Consider the following 19,874-nt stretch of genomic DNA (forward strand, 5'->3'; position numbering starts at 1 on the left):
AAAAATTTATTTCTTGCACTTTCTATTTATAAAAATATTATAACAGTGCACCCACTTATTATAGCTTTCTGTAAAGATAAAAGATGGTAGGTGTTAAAGTGTTTAAAACCCTGGCAAAAGAAGGGACCTCAACAAAGAAACGTCATTTACATCTGCCTGCAAAGGGTTGGGATTGAATCCAGACGGAGTTCAAAGCGGCTGGTGTGGCAGGTGTATTGTTCTGAGTTGCAGTGTTGCTGTGACTTGCCAGGTGTGTGTGTGTGTGAGAGAGAGTGAGAGAGAGAGAGAGAGAGAGAGAAAAGGTGTTTAATGAAGGCAGAGAAGTCATTATAGAATATTCTACCTCCCTCTACTGACCAAGCATGCAAGATTGCCCTTGAGCCCTTGGGCATCTGTCCGCCCCATTCTTCTTACATTCACTTCAGCTCTACCTCTGAACACTTGGCTGAAGCCAGAGTGTAGCTCACTGTAGCTAGCAAAGGAAAGCCAGGCCCAAAACAGGCTACACCAGGAAATTCTTGTCATGATTAGATATTAATATTTGATTTTATTGTCCAAATCAAACAGTATCAGAATACTTGGCTTTTAAAAAAAAAGATTTTATTTTATTGGAAAGTCAGATACACAGAGAGGAGGAGAGAGAAGATCTTCCATCGATTCACCCCCCAAGCAGCCGTAACAGCCAGAGCTGAGCCGATCTGAAGTCAGGAGCCAGGAGCCTCTTCCGGGTCTCCCACATGAGTGCAAGATCCCAAGGCTTTGGGCCGTCCTCAACTGCTTTCCCAGGCCACAAGCAGGGAGCTGGATGGGAAGTGGGACCTCCAGGATTAGAACCGATGCTATATGGGATCCTGGCGCATGCAAGGCGAGGACTTTAACCGCTGCTAGGCTACCACGCCAGGCCAAGAATACTTGACCTTAAAGCTTTTGTCCACTGACTTCTGTTTGGCAAGAGTGACCAGGGAAGGTAGAGTATTTCTATTCCTTTTTCTTTTTCTTTTTTAGATTTTATTTATTTTTATTGGAAAGTCAGATATACAGAGTGTAAGAGAGACAGAAAGATTTTCCGTCCGATGATTCATTCCTCGAGTGCAGTGGCCCGTGCTATGCCGATCCAGAGCCAGGAGCCAGGAACTTCTTCCAGGTCTCCCACATGGGTGCATGGTCCCAAGGCTTTGGGCCGTCCTCGACTGCTTTCCCAGGCCACAAGCGGGGAGCTGGATGGGAAGTGGGGCTGCCGGGATTAGAACCGGCACCCATGTGGCATCCCGGTGTGTTCAAGGTGAGGACTTCAGCCGCTAGGCCACGCCGCCGGTCCCTATTCCTTTTTAAAGATGTACTCAACTCTTTCTGACAATGTGAAAAATTTATTTGAGTTCCATATTTCTTTTGTAATTGCTGGTGTCGCAGGCCATTTGGGGGGGCTGGGATGTTAGTTTGCTGATAATGAGCCTTCTGCCAATATCTTATTGGAGCCTGGTATGGTGTGGATTTTTGACTTGTTTTACTTTTAGTCATTCCAAAGAGAGAAATTCTTTTATGCCACTATCATTGCTAGTAATCAAGATTGCCTTAGTTGAAAGCTTTGGTTATAAGATGCTACTAGGCAGACCACCTAAATATCGCTGCATGCGGCTGTAGGGCCCCCCGCCGGCTGCCTGCGCCGGCAGAGGGCGCTAGGACGTGGAGCCACGCCAGTCTTACCTGCCAGACAGTTGTCCACAGCTGGGGGGGGGGGCCTGCTGGCCGCTTGACAGTTGCCATACAGTGTTCCCATCGTTTCATTCTGATGTTCTGACTGTAATGTCTAAATCTGGACTCTTTGGTTAGAATGAAAAAGGGAGTGATCTGTTTTCAGATTTTTAGAGTTTGGCATCTGTGTTTTAGCTACTGTCTGTTGAGTATTTCTTTTCTGATGACTTTGGGCAGGCCGGTGGAGTTGAAGAGAATGTAAAATCCCAGCGAGACAAGCCTCCCCCTCAGTGACAGCTACAGTGATAACCTGTGGCCAGATGTGAGAGCAGTCTGGCAGGATGTGAACTCATCAGACCGTATGAGTCCACTCACAGCTTTGTTTCGGTGTAGAACATTAAAGTTACAATAGTTCTCAGCCTGTAAGCCTTGCTAATATCCTAGACTCAGGAATTAATTCCTGCTTAAAAAATAATTTCCCGTGGCTTCTGGTTTGTGCCCAGAGCCTTGTCCTCAGCCTGTCCCGTTTTGCTGTAACATACACTGATTGGTACAGTCTTCCCTGAGTTGGGGCTTCGTGTTGATACTGCTGCCCATTACAACAAAAATGATTTGTTTAAAAACACATGAACAGAAATGCCCAGGTGATTTCCTCGAGTCTTGTTAAATCAGTGAATCTGGAAGTAAACCATGTATTCTTAACTCTGTGACTCTGATCACGACTGGACCGAAGCTTCTGAGACAGGACCAGGGAGGTTCGGCCAGTCGTTACCGCTTGGACCTCACAGAATTACCGAGGTGCTCTCTAAATATTAACATTTAATGGATCTGCTGCACAACCTGGGCTTTGAAAGCTCCCTGGATGATTCTTAATGGCCAGCCAAGGTTAGTAATCACTGCCTAGGTGGTCCCAATCGGCACTGGCACGATACCAGCTATCCCCGTTGCCCCGTGGACGGCTCTCACTTGGCCCAGTGGAGCGTCTCCTCAGAGCAGTCCTCAGGGAAGAGCTTGCTGTCCATCCTCATCTAAAACACGCAACCCTAAGTCCAGTGCGGCCCGTAGTGTCCTCTGTGCTTTGCATACGTGACGTTTACTTCAAGAGTCAAATGCAAGCTGCCTAGGGTGTTTCTGTTTGTAAAATAAACAAGTGACATTCAGTTATTGGAGAGAAAAAAGAATCCTATTTGGAATGCTGGTGACATTTTTTATTATGTGTCTCTTAGTCTTCTAAGTGGGGGATCTCTGTACCAAGTCACTTTCATTTGCCTTTGATTCTATCTGAATGAATTGAATTAGCCAGGCTTAAATATTCCTGAATATTCAATGTGAAATGAGTCATGTTAGCATCTTTGTTCCAGGTTGTCCAACCAAATCCAGTGATTTCCAGAAGAGGTCCAGAGCTTCCATTCTTCTCACTCCAGGGAGAAGAACGTTTGAGAATTGTCACAGGTTGTCACCTGCCCGTGGCAACCTCATACATGGCAGTTGGGGAGGGAAGGGCCATTTCACTGCTCATGAAGATGAGGGTCGCTGTTCAGATAGGCCAGCAAACGTCTGATGATTCACAGAAGACACTTGTTTTAAAGAAGTAGTAGTTTTTTGGATATCATAGAAAATTTTATTCATATATTGTCTAAAAATAATCAGCAATTTGAACTTGAAGTAGTTCAAGTTGGTTGTATTCAGGAAAGAAGAAAGTTAGGACAAAGCTGGTTGATGTAAGGGGCTCATTCACAGCGTTCTCTGGCACTTCACTCCCGCAGCACTGAGGCCTGACTGTAAATACACGTGTCAGAGCCTCCTGCACCTGGGAAGTGCTGCCCAAGGCCGCCTCTGGTGGGGTCGGAAGGCAGCAGCCTGTGGGACCCTCAGCAGTAACCCTTGCGCTCCTTACTGAAGAATATTGTGAATTCTGGAAACATTGTCAAACATTATGCAAATTTCACCACACTGGATTTTAAGACTTTTGACGGAGGAACTGGGGAAGTAATGGTAAAAGATAAATATAAATTCGTACCATGCTTTAAAAAGCAAGGAATGAAACAAATTCCCTGTCAGGACTGAGAAACTTGGCCAAGTTCTTCAGTTCTGCCCTAGCTGGTTGGTCGCTTCCTCTTAAAGCCCTAGGCAGTCGCTTCTGACAGCAAAACAGACACCCTCCGACTGTGGTCTCACAGTCTGCCACCCCCTCCTGCCGTCCAAAACACAAACCCAGAGGCTCTGGGTCATTACACGCGTTAGCTGGGCTGTGCCCTGTGCAGCGAGCCCGCTGCGGCAGCCTGTGGTCTGGTGGCAGAACACAGATGGATCTGCCAGTTGAAATCCGCAGTCACTGGCTGCCTTCCCCTCTTAAAAAAGTCTTAAGATCAGAACACTCGGCGTTTGCCATGTCAGCCATCCTGTTGGCAGAGCACGTAGGCTGCTGGCTGCTAAGTTACTGTGGTGGGACCGCTGCCCAGTTCTGCCCTGAGAGAAGGCTGAGGGTTCAAAGGTGGAAAAGGCAATGTAGCAATTCCTGGTTTCCTGCAGACAGACCTCGTCTGAAGGGAATCACACTGTTCTCCATGGTGCTTACCTGATGGGTGGCGCTGTCGCCCGTCTCCCTGTCCTTGGCACTGTGCCTTCCCCCCTGATCACACTGGACTCAGAGGCCAGAATCCAGGACAAGTCCCCACTTCTCTTCTTGAGCCCTGTCACTTCTTTATACAGCTGCTAATGTAGCATCTACTTCTCTTTGGGAAACTCTTGGGACATTCTCTCTCCCCAAGAAGTAGTACCACATTTAAAACAGAGAGATTACGGTGGCAGCTATCAAACAGATCATAGGAAATCCCCACCTGCTCTTAGCTGGTACTGATAGCAAAAATCCACTCTGCCTGTCTCTCCCTGAGTTCTTAAGATTACCATAATATTTATAAGTAACAATCCTAACAACTTTTTTTTTACAACTTGCTAATCAAGTGTTCCTGTTAAAACAGACAATCAGTTTCTAAAATGTTATCCCTGAGAAGAAATGGGATAGAGTATTTTTAAGGATCTGCTAATCTGTGTTTTCCCTTTGGAAGCAATCCATTTGAGATCTGTGTCTTTCTTCTGAAGCAGTTAACTCCATTTGTGTAATGAAGATGTCTCAGGAAGGCCCCCTGGACCGCTGAGGGTGCTGGACTGGCTCTGGGCATCTTATTTCCTCAAAATCACTGTTTTTTAATATGCTCTTAATTATAAATTCCTATATAGGAGTAGGGTTTTTGTTCATCCCACCCTCCTTTAATCATTTAAGTGTAAACCACCACCTCTCCCCCGCCCCCTTTCCTGAAAAAAAAAAAATGCACTTTAATTCCTAAGGAGAGAGGCAGTTCCTGGCCCCAAAGCCAGACTACTTCAGGAGGAGGTCAGATGGGGAAACAAATCGACCGAGTTCAGAATGCCTACCCAGGTTTCAAAAGTTTCACTAAGAAAAAAAAAAATGAAAAAACTGGTGTGATTTCCTTAGCTACCAAATTCTGAGAGACTTCTTTGTTTTGTGGGATGCTGAGCTTATTTTTTTTTAATTGGGTGAAAAACACAAAGGCTTTAAGATAGGATCCTGATTTGTGTCGTTTCTGAGTAGCGAATTTGTTCTCCCTTAACCTGAAAGGCATTCTCTCTCTCTCCTCCTGTGGATTTTGTCCCTCCCCTTGACAAGGTTGGGGTAGCATGCCTCCCAGGGCCCCACGAGCCCTGTTTTGTGGGGGAGGAGAGGGCAGGTGGGTGGGCAGACTGGGGCTGGGGGCGGGAGAGTGAAAGAGTGAAGATAGGGGTTTATATAAACATATTTAAAGCAGTTTAGCAAAAGCTTTCTCATTGAACAGCTTTAAGAACAATGTGAATGAAATCTTAGCAACCTGGTGAGTAATCTGAAAAGTCTATTAATGTATACTTGAAATCCTGTTTGTATAAAAATGCATTTTCCTCTTTATTTTAACACTGTGTAAAAGAACATTATGCATGTGAGTGGTTTGAGAATTAAATGATTTAATACTCAATTTTGAATCTCGTGTCTTTCCTGTCTGCACAGATGAATTGTTTAAGTGTTTTGGAGTTATCCCATGTAAAGGGGAACCCGAGCTCTCCGGCTGCCCAGCCTTAGAGGGAACAGTGGGTTGTCTCCTGTGGTTTTCTTGACCCAGACATGGCCGCTGGGTGAACAGCTGAAAGCATCATTCTCCCAAAGGCCCCAGGAGCATCTCTTGGTTCCTCCTTGCCTCGTCTTCACTTCAGGTAGCAGAGTCCATTCCCAACAGTGAGATGGGAGCAGCTGTCTTTATTTTAGTCATGTTCACAAACCAAAATAGGAAGAAGTACAAAGAGTAAGATACTCTATCTGACACAGGGGTTGGCTACTCTGCCCATGAAGATGATGGTGTTCAGAGCGGCTTCCCGGATGAGAACCAGGAAGGGCCTGTTGGCCTTGAAGGTCACCCTGTTCACGTTCAGCGAACGGCCAGCGATCACGATGGCGGTGCTTGCGGCTGCTTCACTGCCCTCCTCATTCACCTGGAGGGCACACGGGCACACGGTCACTGGTTGTTACAGGCAGGGCAAGCACGCACAAGCACAGCAGTTGCTCAGGTTGCTATGGATCTTCTAGAAGGAAGTCGTGTCATCTCCACAGCCCTGCTGCGACTCATGCTTTAGGCCGGTAAGTGTAAGGTGCATGGTTCCCGCAAGCCTGCTGCTAGGTACTGGGAGCAAGGGATCTTGAACTAGGATACAAAGTTCAAGAGCTTGCCGTATTTCTGGCTGACAGTACTGTGTGGGATGTTACAGAGAATTACTGTGGGGGCAGGCAGTCACTATTTGTGGTGAAGCTGCTGCTTTGCTCCTTAAGGCACCTGCATCCCACAGGGGAGTCCAGAGTCCCAGCTCCACACCTGAGTCTAGCTCTCTGCTACTGTGCACCTTAGAGAGCGGCAGGTGGACTCATGGAACTGGGTCCTTGGCACCTACAGGGAGACCATGCAGGCGCCTGCACGCACTCCCAGCTCCTGGCCCCTAGAGGGAGACCACAAGAGTGCCTGCACGCACTCCCAGCTCCTGGCCCAGCCCAACCTGGTGCAGGCATTTAGGAGCATTCTCTTTCCAAAAAAATTAAAAAATAAATTTTTTTAGAGGATCATTCTATACCAACTGCTGACAAGATATTTTGGCTGAAGATCAGAATTGTAGAGTTGAGATGGGTCACCTCTCAGAGGATCAAAACCCCAGACGTATATACCCCAAACAGCCACACAGGACCGAGGGCTCATGCAAAGCTTGGGGTCCTCCAACAGGGAGAAAGGACCTTTTCCTGGGGCGATAGCCTGAACTTGTGCAAAGAGCGGGGTACCCTAGTGGGCGGGAAGGGCCTCTTCCTGGGCAGACAGGCAGAAGGGCCACCGGTTGGGAGGAAGAGCTCTCTCCAAAACATTCTGCCTGAGAATCCAGAGCATCAGTCAGACGTCTGCCATCTTCTAAGGCAGGCCGCGGGGCGCTGAGCTCGCTGGAGCTAGTTAATTCTCACTCTCTTGCTCTTTTCTATCCTCCCATATTACCCATTTACTGCTCGTTGTAAGACTGCATTTATGGCTACAGCACCTGTGCGCCTCATGTGGACCAGCTCAGCGAAAAACCAGGCTGGGCTGATTATTCCTACTGGTGCAATCTACAATTAGAGTGGGTGAGGGTTGTTTGAGCTTAGCCACAGCATCAGCTGGAGGAAGTTGGCACTGGGGGCTAGTTCTGTCAAGTTAAACCACAGAACCACCTGGAGAGTGCATGATCTGGGAGTGGGAGTGGCCTGGGAGGGAAATAGTGGGCTCCTCCCTCTTGGGTTACCACTCCTGCTGGAGGGCATGAAAACTAGGGCAGGGGCTGGGGTGGCTAGACAGAGAGGTACCCAACAATATCCGTGGGGACTGGATAGTTGAGCTGCTTGGATGGAACGAGGTTTTAACACCCATTGACATGTATGAGAGCTGAATGGGATGTGGGACAGACTGGACTAGTCTGCCACACATACTGGCAAACCAGGGTAGGGGGCGAGCCAGGGGGGTTATTGTGGGCCGCTCCGACTGGCTGCAGCTCCCACTGGTTTATGTGAGGGCCAAGTATGTGCTGGGCAGAACCAGGCTGCAAACACCCATTGGTTCCAGTGGAAGACAGGGATGGAAACAGAACCAACCCAGCAATTGCAACCACCAGCTGATCGGGGCGATGGACTGTGCCAGGCCCTGTGCTTGCTAGTGCACACAAGAATCTGGTCTGGGAACACCTCAGACAAATCGAGCTTCCGGACTCAGAACCCTAACCATCAAAAGACAGAGGACAGAACAGGTCAATCAACCACCTCAACTATATGTTAGCAATGAAAAATACTGGGCAAACAGAGACTCTATGATGGACTGTGTCAATCAGTGGATTCTCCAACGACCTCATCGTGCTTGGAGTGGTGAGAGTGGCAGCAATTCAGAACTTCAACAGTTCTATGAAAACCACTTGAGCAAGACCCTCAGAGCATGCCCCACATCAGGGACCTGGGGTGGGTGGGAGACTGGGTGGGGCTTCTCCCTTAAAATCCCCTTTTACCTCAGATATATTAAGGAAACAATACGGAACTAATTGTCTTGCCCATCTTCCTGTAGTGCTTGAACCTTTTTACCCTAATTATGTCAAGATAGCCAAAATAAATAAATAAATAAATTTAAAAAAAGACTACATTTATGGGCCTCTTGTGATGGCTTAGTGGCTAAATTCTCACCCTACAAGCCTCAAGATCCCATACGGACACTGGTTTATGTCCCAACTGCTCCACTTCCCACCCAGCTCCCTGCTTGTGGCCTTGGAAAGCAGTCGAGGACGGCCCAGGTCCTTGGGACCCTGCCCCCACATGGGTATCCCAGAAGAGGCTCCAGACTCCTGGCTTCAGATCGGATCTGCTCAGCTCTAGCCATCTGGCCCCATGGGGGAGTGAGCAGCAGACAGATCTTTTCTCTGTCTCTCCTCCTCTCTGTAAATCCGCCTTTCCAATAAAAATAAATAAATGGCTTTTTTAAAAAAGATTTTTATTTATTTTTATTGGAAAGTCAGAAATATGGAAAGGAGGAGAGTCAGGGAGGAAGATCTTCTGTCCAATGGTTCACTCCCCAAGTGGCCACAACGGCCGGAGCTGAGCCGATCCAAAGCCAGGAGCGTCTTGCGGGTCTCCCACATGCGGGTGCAGGGTCCCAAAGCTTTGGGCCGTCCTCAACTGCTTTCCCAGGCCACAAGCAGGGAGCTGGATGGGAAGTGGAGCTGCCAGGATTAGAACCGGCACCCATATGGGATCCCAGCACATTCAAGGTGAGGACTTTAGCCGCTTCGCTATCACGCCAGGCCCAAAAAATAAATAAATCTTAAAAAAAAAAAAAAAATAGGCTGAATTTAGGACCAGATTGGAGTTCTGGCAAGACCTCAGTCTTACTCGTTGCCTGTCATCATGTCATCCTGCACTCTGCTCAGAGCCAAGCGGTTCTCCGCACGGGGGTGTCACTGCCTTTATTAGTTCTGTGCTCTCAGGCTGTTCTTTTTGACAACCTTCTTTTCTAGAGATGTCCTTAAACCCTTGAGCGTGAGCGACACTGGCCCGTTACACCAGCAGTTCTCTGTTCCCATGGTTCATCGAAACTGCCCGAGGGGCTTTGACCATAGGTTCTCAGGCCGCAGCCCAAATTGCAAGGGCAGCTGGATCGTGATGTGCCCACCCCTGCTGTGTGTCCCATGAGATCCACTGCAACGAGAAGTCTAAAGTTAGAAACAGGTGAGATACTGACTATTGAGAAGCAGCGCTGGAGGAGCGGGGCAGGGGCACTCACCTCCAGAAAGGCCTTGTGGAATGCATCGGACACGTACAGCTCCTCCCTGCTGCCCGCAACAATGCCTGCGGAGAAGACCAGGGAAGGCCTGTGAAAAGGGGGAGGTCCCTGCCGCCCACACGCAGGAACTGAGGCTGAATCAAGTCATTTGGAGCTTTTAAAAAAATGAGTTCGTGTGGCTAGTGCCCTGGAATGGCAGGTTGAACCTTCACCTGCGGGGCCAGCATCCCATAGGAGCCCCGTTTGGAGTCCCAGCTGCTGCACTTTGATCCAGCTACCTGTTAATGTACTGGGGTAGCAGCAGACAGTGGCCCAAGTGTTTGGGCCCTTGCACCCATGTGGGAGAACAGGAGCTCCTGGCTCCTGGCTCCTGGCCAGGTGTGGCCGTTTAAGGAGTGACTCAGTGATGAAACATCTCCATCTCTGTCTAGCCTCTCTGTAACACTGCCTTTCAAATAATAAATTAAAACAGAATGCTTAAGATTTACTTATTTTATCAGAAAGTCAAATTTTCAGAGAGAAGGAGAAACAGAGAGAAAGATCTTCCATCTACTGGTTCACTCCCAAAGTGGCCGCCATGGCCAGAGCTGAGCCGATCTGAAGCCAGGAGCCCAGAGCCTCTTCCGGGTCTCCCACACGGGTGCAGGGTCCCTAGGCTTTGGACTGTCCTCGACTTTTTTCCCAGGCCACAAGCAGGGAGCTGGAAGTGAGCAGCTGGGATACGAACTGGTGCCCATATCGGTTGCTGGTGTGCGCAAGTGAGGACCTCAGCCGCTAGGCTACTGTGCTGGGCCCATAAGTTAAAAAAATTTTAAAGATAAATACAGTTACCAGACATTGTGAGCTGCTGTTTTAGAAAGATATGCCTGACTGTAAAAGATGCTGTGTTGGAGGGCCTCGTTACTGAATCGCGGAGGCGGGAAGGTTGGACAGATCCCCCGTGGAGGCGAGCACTGTGATGGAGTATATCCGGCATGTCAGTCAGAAGACTTCAAGATCCGGGAGGGCCAGCTTGAGAGAGGTCCCCCAACCTTAGGATCTGGTGTGCTACTCCGACGCGTGACGCCTTCCCTGGCCTGCCCCGGGCCCTCTCCTCCCTTACATACAGAACCATGTCGGTGCCAGCAGGGACCATGGAAATACGAGCGCAAACTCCCTTCTTTTGCAGAAGAGGAAAGTGAGGCTTCGAGAAAGAGATTGCCACCAGTGAGCAGAGAACGGGTTGGCATGCACTTCACCTGCCGTCAGTGTGCGTGGTGCCCCCTTGCGCTCTGGGCAGGCCCTCCCTGGGGACGGGGAAGCTGCTTCCTCCACTGACCTGGCAGTTGGGACTTTGCAGGGTTGAACAGATCCACAAGGCCCATGTCTTGCAGCTTCTCTTTGAGACTGAAGCCGTCCTCGATGCGGAAGCGCGGCATGTGGACGGCCAGCAGGGTCTCCCCCAGCTCGTCCAGCCACTCCTGCAGCGTCTCTGGGCTGAGCTCCTGCTCCAGCTTGGCCAGGCTCTTCCCAGGCTGGGGCAGGATGAGCACCATGGTGATGTCGTCCCCTCTGAAGGGCAGCTCCAGCACCTGGGTGCCCTCTGCCACACGCCGATAGCGGAACTTGCCTTCCTGGTACATCATAGGCACTGAGCAGGAGGCCTCGTCGGCCTTATAGAACAGCTCATCTCTTGTGTTCTCAAGGCTGAACTTGGACTTCCACAAGCCCTTGATGGAAGACAGCAGGTGGGAGGAGCAAGAACAAACACAGGACAGTCACATCATTACATTGACATCAGTGTAACCGTTAGAAGACCGGAAGATAACCAGAATGGTGTCATGGTGAGCTTTTTGTTTTTTCCTGTATCTTCTATATTTCCCAGATCTTTCAGTAGTGATTTGTAATCAGAAATCTAGAAAGTTTTATAAGGACAGCATCTAAACATCTTTGCAAGTCTCTTTTTTACTTTAAATCTAACAGCCTTTTGCTGTCTCACCAGCCTCCTCGTTTGGGGCCAGTACTGTGGCGTATCAGCTAAAGCCAGTGGCTACAGTGCCAGCTTCCCATATGGCTGCTGGTTCAAGTTGCGAAGCTTCACTTGCAGTCTAGCTCCCTGCTAAGGGATTGGCATAGCAGCAGGGGCTGGCCAAAGTGCTCTAGGCTCCTGCATCTGCATGGAGACCAGGAAGAAGCTCCTATTTTCTGGCTTCGTAGCAGAGCAGCTTCAGCCATCGCAGCCATTTGGGGAGTGAACCACCAGAGGAAAGGGCTATCACTCCCTCTCTTTCTAACTCTGCTTTTCAAATAAAATTAATAAATCCTTTTTTTAAAAGAGAGAGCGAGAGAGAGAGGCCTTCCACCTGCTGATTCACTCCCCAAATGGCCACTAAGCCCAAGGCTGAGCAGGTGGAAAGCCAGAAGCCAGGAGTTTCATCCCGATCACACCAGTGGGTGGCAGAGGCCCTAACTTCTGTGCTGTCTTGTACTGCTTTCCCAAGCCCTTAGCAGGAGTTGGCCTAGCGGCTAATGTCTGCCTAGCACACGCTGGGATCCCATATGGGCAATGGTTCTAATCCCGGCGGCCCTGCTTCCCATCCAGCTCTCTGCCTGTGGCCTGGGAAAGCAGTGAAGGACGGCCCAAAGCCTTGAGACCCTGCACCCACATGGGAGACTTGGAAGAGGCTCTGGGCTCCTGGCTTAGGATCGGTTCAGCTCTGGTGGTCGCAGCTGCTTGGGGAGTGAATCATCGGACAGAAGATCTTCCTCTCTGTGTATCTGACTTTCCAATTAAAAAAAAAAAAAAGTAAGTAGAGCACTTGGGATTGGAACCTGTGCCCCTACGTGATGCCAGCATCACACGTAGCAGCTTACCCACTGCGCCATGTGCTGGCTCCCACAAACTATTTCAAGGGCCAAGTTCTGGACTCTGTCCCAGATGGGTAAAGGCCAGACAGGGCTAATAAAGCCAGGGCTTTATGACCTGACTCCTGTACCCTTCCTTACCATTTACAACCATTTGATGCTCAGTCCTTTCACTCCTAGTTGCTCCACTTCTGATCCAGTCCCCTGCTAATACACCTGGGACAGCAGCAGCAGATGGTCCCAGTGCTTGGGCTGCTCACGCATGTGGGAGACCTGGAAGCATCCTGCCTCCTGGCTCTGCCTTGGCCATTGCAGCCATCTGGGGAGCGAAGCTGCAGATGGAAGGTCCTTTCTCCCTCCCTCTCTGTAACCCTGCCTCTCAAATAAACAAAATAAACCTTTAAAAAGAAGGAAAGGACAGGAGGGTGACCGGAGAGCAAGCGGACATTCCCGGGGTGTCCCCAGGCCACTCCCTGACCTTGAAGTAGATGGTGTTCACCAGCACCAGGACGGTGAGCTCATCAATGGCGCCCTCGGGGAGCACTTCCTTGATGCGGCCTTCGGTCTTGTTGGAGACCCAGTCATTGATGACGGTCCTGGCCTGCTTGGCGCTGCCCTGAGGAGGACAGAGGACACAGCTGGCTCCGTGCTGCCCAGCGGGCGTCTCCCTCCCACTGTGCCACCGCTCCGCCCAAGGCTGGACACAGACCCAATCCAGTGCTGCGAAACTTTTATATAACTAATAATAAATCTTGCCAAAAGAAACTGAACAACAAAAAAAATAGGAAAAACCAAAGGATAGACAAGAAGGAAGGAGAAAACCATCCGAGAAACAGGAGACAAATATCATCTTCTCTAACTTTAGGACACTGGAACCTCAAATGTAGTTTCCAGAATATGTCCAGTGGGGACAAGGGGGAGAGGGACCCCCCACGTCAGTGAATTTCGGAAATGCTGACTGAACACGGATCTTCTTTCCTTGGCCGCATAGCTGTCTTCCCTTCTTCCTGAATCTCCAAGAGGAGACGAGAGCCTGCACCGGGTGTGTGTTCTACTTGCCTGTACTCAGTGCTGCAGTTAAGTGGGATGCCTTGGTAACAGGCATCTCCACAATAGCCTTTGATGGATATTTGAACATGATGGATGAAACAACAGATTGATTATTTTCAAAACTTTCTCAGAGCGGCCACTACAATTGAAGCCATGGACACTAATGATTTCTCAAGTTTCCAGTAAGAGTAAGTAAGCTTCTGGGGTCCACATGGGAGAACCAGAGGCCACCCTCCCTCTAATGGCAGGTGTCTGAGCAGTGCCAGTGTAGACCCTGAGTTTCTGCATCTTCCATCTCTGACTGGAGAGGAAGAACTCCGCAGAGGGGCCCAGCCGCTGACCTTGAAGTCCAGGGGCTGCAGCTTGGCCCCGTACACGGCCTCACTGATGTCCTGGTAGGTCCCGTTGAAGGTGAGGGATTTGTCTCCGAAAAGGCGATTGGCAGACACCAATTTGGAGGACTTGTTGGCTTTGCGGTACAGTCGGCAGTTCAGTTTGGCAAAGAAGAAGTGGACCTGATCAGATGTTTTCTCAGAGATGGTGTCAAACTTAAACACCTGTGTGAGACAAAGCAGAATGGTGATGGGTTTGTTAGGGCAGCTGCATGGGCGGTCAGGACCTCCGCAGCCCCCGTGAGCACCATCGGGCTCAGGACGCACAGCATCGATGCTCCGCTCTCATGGTCTATTGTATTATTGATGGATTTATTTTTATTTATTAGAAAAGCAGAGCAAGAGATTCAGAGAGAAAGAGGGGTTTTTTATCTGCTAATCTGTTCCCCCAAATGCCCACACCCATTACACCAGTTAGGGGTGGATCCGATCAAAGGCAGAAACCCAGAACTACACCTGGACGGCAGCAGGGACCCAATCCAGCTGCATTCCAGGGCGCACCTTAGCAGAAGGCTGACATCAAGAGTGAAGCCGAGACTTGCCCCAACTGCTGAGTGTCAACCCTTTCATGTCTTCTAAGTGACTAAAAGATTAAGAGAAGTGGGGCTAGGGCCCGGCAGCGTGGCCTAGCGGCTAAAGTCCTCGCCTTGAAAGCCCCGGGATCCCATATGGGCGCCGGTTCTAATCCCGGCAGCTCCACTTCCCCTCCAGCTCCCTGCTTGTGGCCTGGGAAAGCAGTCGAGGACGGCCCAATGCATTGGGACACTGCACCCGCGTGGGAGACCCGGAAGAAGTTCCAGGTTCCCGGCTTTGGATCGGCGCGCACCGGCCCGTTGCGGTTCACTTGGGGAGTGAATCATCGGACGGAAGATCTTCCTCTCTGTCTCTCCTCTCTGTATATCTGGCTGTAATAAAATGAATAAATCTTTTAAAAAAAAAAAAAAGAAGATGGGAAAGACATAGGGTAAAGAGATTAGGATGCCACCTGAAAGGCTCTGGAACACACATCTTTTCTTATTGGAATGGGAAAAGTCCTGTTGCTACTGGACAAAGAGCCAACATGTTCCACTTGCAACAGAATGACAGGGAGCAGCCGCCCGTGGGGGATCTGGAGTCCTGGTGGTGATCGCAGAGAAACAGGTAAAGAGTGATTCCAGCAGCAAGGGGTGGAACAGGTGCCAAGGTGAAGGGAACGTCCAGGTCACCTCACAGTCCCCGCCGGAGCAGCTGTAGCACCTGCTGCTGCCACCTGTCACCCTGGGTCGGCAGAGGGGCCGTTCCCCCCACCCCGGCTGCCCTGCCCTGCCCTGACACCAGGCCTGTGGTTTCCTGAGGCTGTGGTAGCATGCGCTTCTTTTCTTTTTGATTCATGTTTTTGGCCAAAAGCTTGGAGCTGGGTTTCTCTTTGATCAGAGAGACCCATTGCTGTTGCACTTTTCCAAGACACGGCATCTCGCGTTAGAGAATCAAGGAGGAAGACCGAGGGGATGTGCTGGGTCCCTGTTTTCCTTCTAGAAATGACGGAGCCTCAGGGACAAAGGAAAATGCTTAGCGAATCACATGAGTGTATTCGTACATTGCACAGAAGTGCCCCTAGAAGCCTTTAAAAGGCAAAGACAGAGGCAGAGAGAGCTCTGTGCTGGTTCAGCCCCCAGATGCCCACAACAGCTTGGCCTGGGCCAGGCAGGAGTAGCAGCTGGGCACGCAGAGTGGCAGGGAACCAGCTAATTCAAGGTCCCTCTCAGCTCTCCCAGGGTGCACATCAACAGGAAGCCCGATGGAAGCAGAGCCAGGACTGTGAGCCAAGCACCGCGGTACAAAATGCCAGCACCCCAAGCAGGGTCTTAGCCACTGCCCCAGATGCCCGCCCCCAGGGTAGGAGAATCGAGACCCTGCAGTGTGCTTACTGGCATTCAAGACAGTGAAGTCTGCAGCTCACAGGAGTGTGGGAGGACTCAGCTCCGCCACAGCAGCCAGTTCCCCCAAGCCCTCCCAGCAAGAGCAGTCATGGCTTTGAAAGGCTCTGAGGATGGGCGTGGACTCTCCTGACACAGCTGGGGAAGCAGCAGCGATGCCACCCATGGGGGGGACCTGAGTTGCTGGTTTCTAGCTTTGGCCTCCCCCAGCCTGGGTGTTTAATGGGCCTTTGAGGAGTAAACTAACAATTAGAAGCTCTGTGCCTGGCACAAAAGAAATGTCAGAGTGAATGAGCATATAAGTGATCGAATAAATAAACATAGAAATGTAAGAATGGCTAAGTTTAAGAAATGCAGGTCTTCCCCCATTTAAAAATCAGCCTAAAAGAGGAAACAGACTTTTGTAAATCTGTCTTTGTAGAGACCTGCAGGTAGTCACTCATTGTCTAATTTTTTAACGTTTTCAAAGGGAATCACATGAGGTGACTCCCATAGAGGGACCCTCAGCATTGGCTGAGGGAGCCAGAGGTGCTCTGGGCACGTAGGTGGCTGAGGCTTCTGGCGAGTACCTCCATCAGCTGCTTGAGAGTGTCATTACAGGCGCCGAGCTTGGTCATAGCAAAAGCCGTGGAGATGCTGAGGGGCGACAGGAAGATGTTGTCATTGTTGGACTTGGAGTCCGCCAGGTGCTGGTAGAAGGCGGTGGCGAAGCGGGAATTGGCCCTGGACAGCTCCCAGACCCGCCGGTTGGTGGCCTCGGGGAGCTTGGGCTCTGACCCCTCCTCTTCAGCTGTCTTCTTCTCGGGGGAGCGGTAGATACACATGGGGTTCACAGGCAAGTCACGGGGCTTGGCGAGGCAGATGTCCTCCACAGGGCTCTCGTAACAGGCCACACTGCCCCAGACGCCGAGGAGCAGCAGGGACAGGAGACACCCCTTCCTGTGAGGGGACAGCACACCAAGTTAGGCTGGGCTTGGAGACTCCCTTCCCCCAACTGCCAGCTCCAGGCTTCCCTCAGTGAAGTGCAGGGCCCCAGCCCATCCATGGGGCATGGTCAGGGGAAGGGCAGAGCCTCTGAAACAAGGACAACTTCATTGCCAGTGGGCAGTTCCACTTGCCTGGAGAGAGCCCTGTTGGGAGTAGAAAGGACCTCTGAATCAGCATGCCCACAGGGAGAGAGCAGTAGGGGAGCCATTCACAGAAGCTGGGGATGGAGTTGAATCATAAAGGTTGGAAGGATTGTACTGGAGCAGCAGAGCCATTCCAGCCCTTCCCAGCAGCACCTGCGCCCTGGCAGCTCTGCAGCTCCCGCCTAGCCCTTCCGCAGGCTGCAGGCCAGTCACCTCCGGGCTCCTCGGGAACCGGGGGCTCGCCCTTCTCTCCCACACACCTGCTTTCCCTTCCACGGCCTGCTTGTTTCCTGGCCTTCTGGTAGGATTTTTTTTTTTTTTTTTTTTAAGATTTATTTTATTTTTATTACAAAGTCAGATATACTGAGAGGAGGAGAGATAGAGAGGAAGTGGAGCTGCCGGGATTAGAACCAGCGGCCATATGGGATCAAGGCGAGCACCTTAGCCACTAGGCCACGCTGCCAAGCCCTCTGGTAGGATTTGACCTCAACTTTTGCTAACTCTGTCCTGCTCTCTCCCCAGATGCTGCCACTGCCTTAGTTCAGGATTGCATCCTTTTTTGTTCCCCCCCCCCCAAAAAAAAAATTCTCTCCAGCTTCCAGCGTGGATTTCCTAAAGACATATAAGCTCATCTCACTTTTCAAAAATGAGATTGTGGGACTGTCAGTGAAGGAGATTTAGGACCCAAGACCCAAGAGAGCCGGCCGAGAGCCCAAGTGTCTGCTGGCATTTTTGCGGATAAACAGGGTGGGCCTGGGTTTCCTCCAGCTGGCTTGGGGTCCTGGGGGCATCTGAGGCCTGAATCTGCACCTCTCTCTCTCTCTCTCTCACTCACTCTACCTTTCACTGAGGTGTCATTGATGTGCCTTTCACTGGGTGAGAGTGGGGCCAGCTGGAAGCTGGGAGCAGTCGAGTGGACTTGCCTTCTTGCATGGTCTGAGGCTCACTCCAAGCTTTCAGAAACCAAGATGGCAGGGGCTGGGGCTGGCCCTGTGCTGCAAGTGGCTCACCCCACATGAGCACTGGGTCAAGTCCCGGCTGCTTTAACTCCAGGCCAGCTGTCTGCTGGATGCCACCCACGTGGGACAGGCAGACCGAGGCGCCTAGCTCCAGCCTGGCCCTGCCCTGGCCTTTGCAGCCATCTGAAGAGAGAACCAGCAGATGGAAGATTCTCCCCCTCTCTCGTTCTGTAAATCTTTCGGATATATATATACATATATATATATCTTTAAAAAGAAGAAGAAAACCAGAGGTGCAGAGTGGGAGAGAAGCAGGGCGCCCAGGGAGCAAGGCAGGGGCAAGGAGCAGGGCCACTGAGCGAGCCTTCCCTTCCTCCCCGGCATGCTGTTCCCATTTTGTCTGAGCTGCACTTAGAAATACAAGAGGCTGGGCGGGGGCGGGATGAGGGGGTGCTGCAGGTCCTGTTAAAGGCAAGGAAAAATCAAGATGGCTGAACTACCGAGTCCCTTCCGACCTGTGGAACTCTGATCCAGACGGCACTGCGTGACGGCACTGTGTGTGGTACCGAACTTCAGCCCTCTGTTGAAGGTCACCGAGATGTTGGGCAGGGAGCGGGCAGGGGCCAGCCAGGCAGAAAGAGGAGCAGGCAGTTCCACTTGCCCTCCTGCTGGACGCATGGCAGGCCCTGGGGACGCTCCTAGGAGCAGGTGACTTTGCCTGCGAGGGCTGGACAGACTTCATACAGAAGCCATGCCCCTACTTCCTTGGTATGGCATCAGGAGGGCGGGGGAGGGGGCAGGAGGCCCTCGCAGGTGACCAGGGTGATGGGAGCTCCAGAAGGGAGCACTCATCCCTCTTACCTTCTTCCGGCAGCCACAGCTCCCATCCCCTTGGAATACATGGTCGCTAATGGTCCCTGGGGCTGAGCAAGCCTTGCTGGTCTGAGGCAATCTGGGAAAACTGCTTCCTTCCTGTAAATGTGACTGAGGCCCGAGGGCCAGGCCGGGGGAGGGAGCTGACAGGAGGGACGGAGACCAAAGGCTGATGACCAGGGCCCGGGGTTACGCAAAGTGTGCGGCTTGCTGCTGTGTACCTAGCAGGGCAGCCGAAGGTCAGGAGGCCTGGGGAAAGTGTGGCCCATTTTCTTTGTCCCCCAGCGCCCCCATCCCAAACACACACGCTCACTCTCCCGAGGCCTTACCGACAGGGACTGTCTTCCTGAGCTAGTCGTGGTCAGGCTACACGTGGCCGAGGCGCGTCTGGGACTGCAGGATGTCTTCTTTTCTGGTTACAGATCAGGAAGTAGAAATACGGAAGTTGAATGTCACCAGAACCTTCTGCTCCTCCACAAGTTAACTATAATACCTTCTCTCTCATACTTTCAGTTCTTTGTCTTCTTAAAACAAAACAAAACAAAACAAAACACCAACTTTCCTATATTTATTTGGGAGGCAGAGTCTACCCACTGTTTTATTCCTCTAATGCCCACAACATCCGGGGCCAAAAGAGAGCTGGGAATGCAGTCAGGGTGTCCCACACAGGAGGCTAACCCAGCCCCTTGACCTCTGACCCTGCCTCCTGGGGTCTGTACTGACACAAAGAGAAAGAGGCCTGAGACCCGGGAGATCTAACCAAAGAGGGAAGAGGAACGAGCTGCCGCCTTGAGGCTGCCTAGAGCCAGGTGTCCCTGACCGAGACCAGCACACACAGCGCTTGTGTCTGGGGCTCACCAGGCCCCACTGCGCCCTGCAGCGATGGGTGGCAGACACAGGAACAAGGGACTTACTGTGTGTGCTAAGACTAAGCTGGTAGCTATATAGGTCAGACATCCACTGAGCCATAACAATGGTTCTAAACAAGTCCTTCTGGAAAGTGTCTTAGCAATTGTATGGAACTAAATATAGTAAATCTATGGTCTTGTGGAAACTCTGACTCATCTCTGGCATGGATACATACTTCTTATCAAGTGTGCGCCCCGGGGAGGTAAGCTTTGGTTCTTCCCTTATAAGTGAGAAC

General features: G+C 51.0%; 1 protein-coding gene across 1 annotated transcript; it reads right to left on the bottom strand.

The window, feature by feature from the left end:
• Positions 1-5,978: 5,978 nt before the first annotated feature.
• SERPINC1 (serpin family C member 1) lies at positions 5,979-19,038 on the bottom strand. The gene is made up of 7 exons (XM_004596281.3): positions 18,719-19,038; positions 16,338-16,707; positions 13,802-14,017; positions 12,889-13,026; positions 10,885-11,275; positions 9,567-9,631; positions 5,979-6,231 (listed from the first exon to the last, which is right to left on the bottom strand). The coding sequence occupies exons 1-7, from the start codon at positions 18,757-18,759 to the stop codon at positions 6,055-6,057; spliced, it is 1,398 nt and encodes a 465-aa protein (XP_004596338.2). The 5' UTR covers positions 18,760-19,038; the 3' UTR covers positions 5,979-6,054.
• Positions 19,039-19,874: the final 836 nt, after the last annotated feature.

The sequence above is a fragment of the Ochotona princeps genome, chromosome 2 (genome assembly GCF_030435755.1).
Source record: "Ochotona princeps isolate mOchPri1 chromosome 2, mOchPri1.hap1, whole genome shotgun sequence".
NCBI classification, from domain to species: Eukaryota; Metazoa; Chordata; class Mammalia; order Lagomorpha; family Ochotonidae; genus Ochotona; species Ochotona princeps.

Coding starts and splice junctions, on each gene's coding strand:
- SERPINC1 (XM_004596281.3), bottom strand. CDS start 18,759: ATGTATTCCAAGGGGATGGGAGCTGTGGCTGCCGGAAGAAG. Junction 16,708..18,718: donor GCTGTGGCTGCCGGAAGAAG/GTAAGAGGGATG, acceptor GTCCCCTCACAG/GAAGGGGTGTCTCCTGTCCC. Junction 9,632..10,884: donor TGCAAAGTCCCAACTGCCAG/GTCAGTGGAGGA, acceptor TCTTCTCCGCAG/GCATTGTTGCGGGCAGCAGG.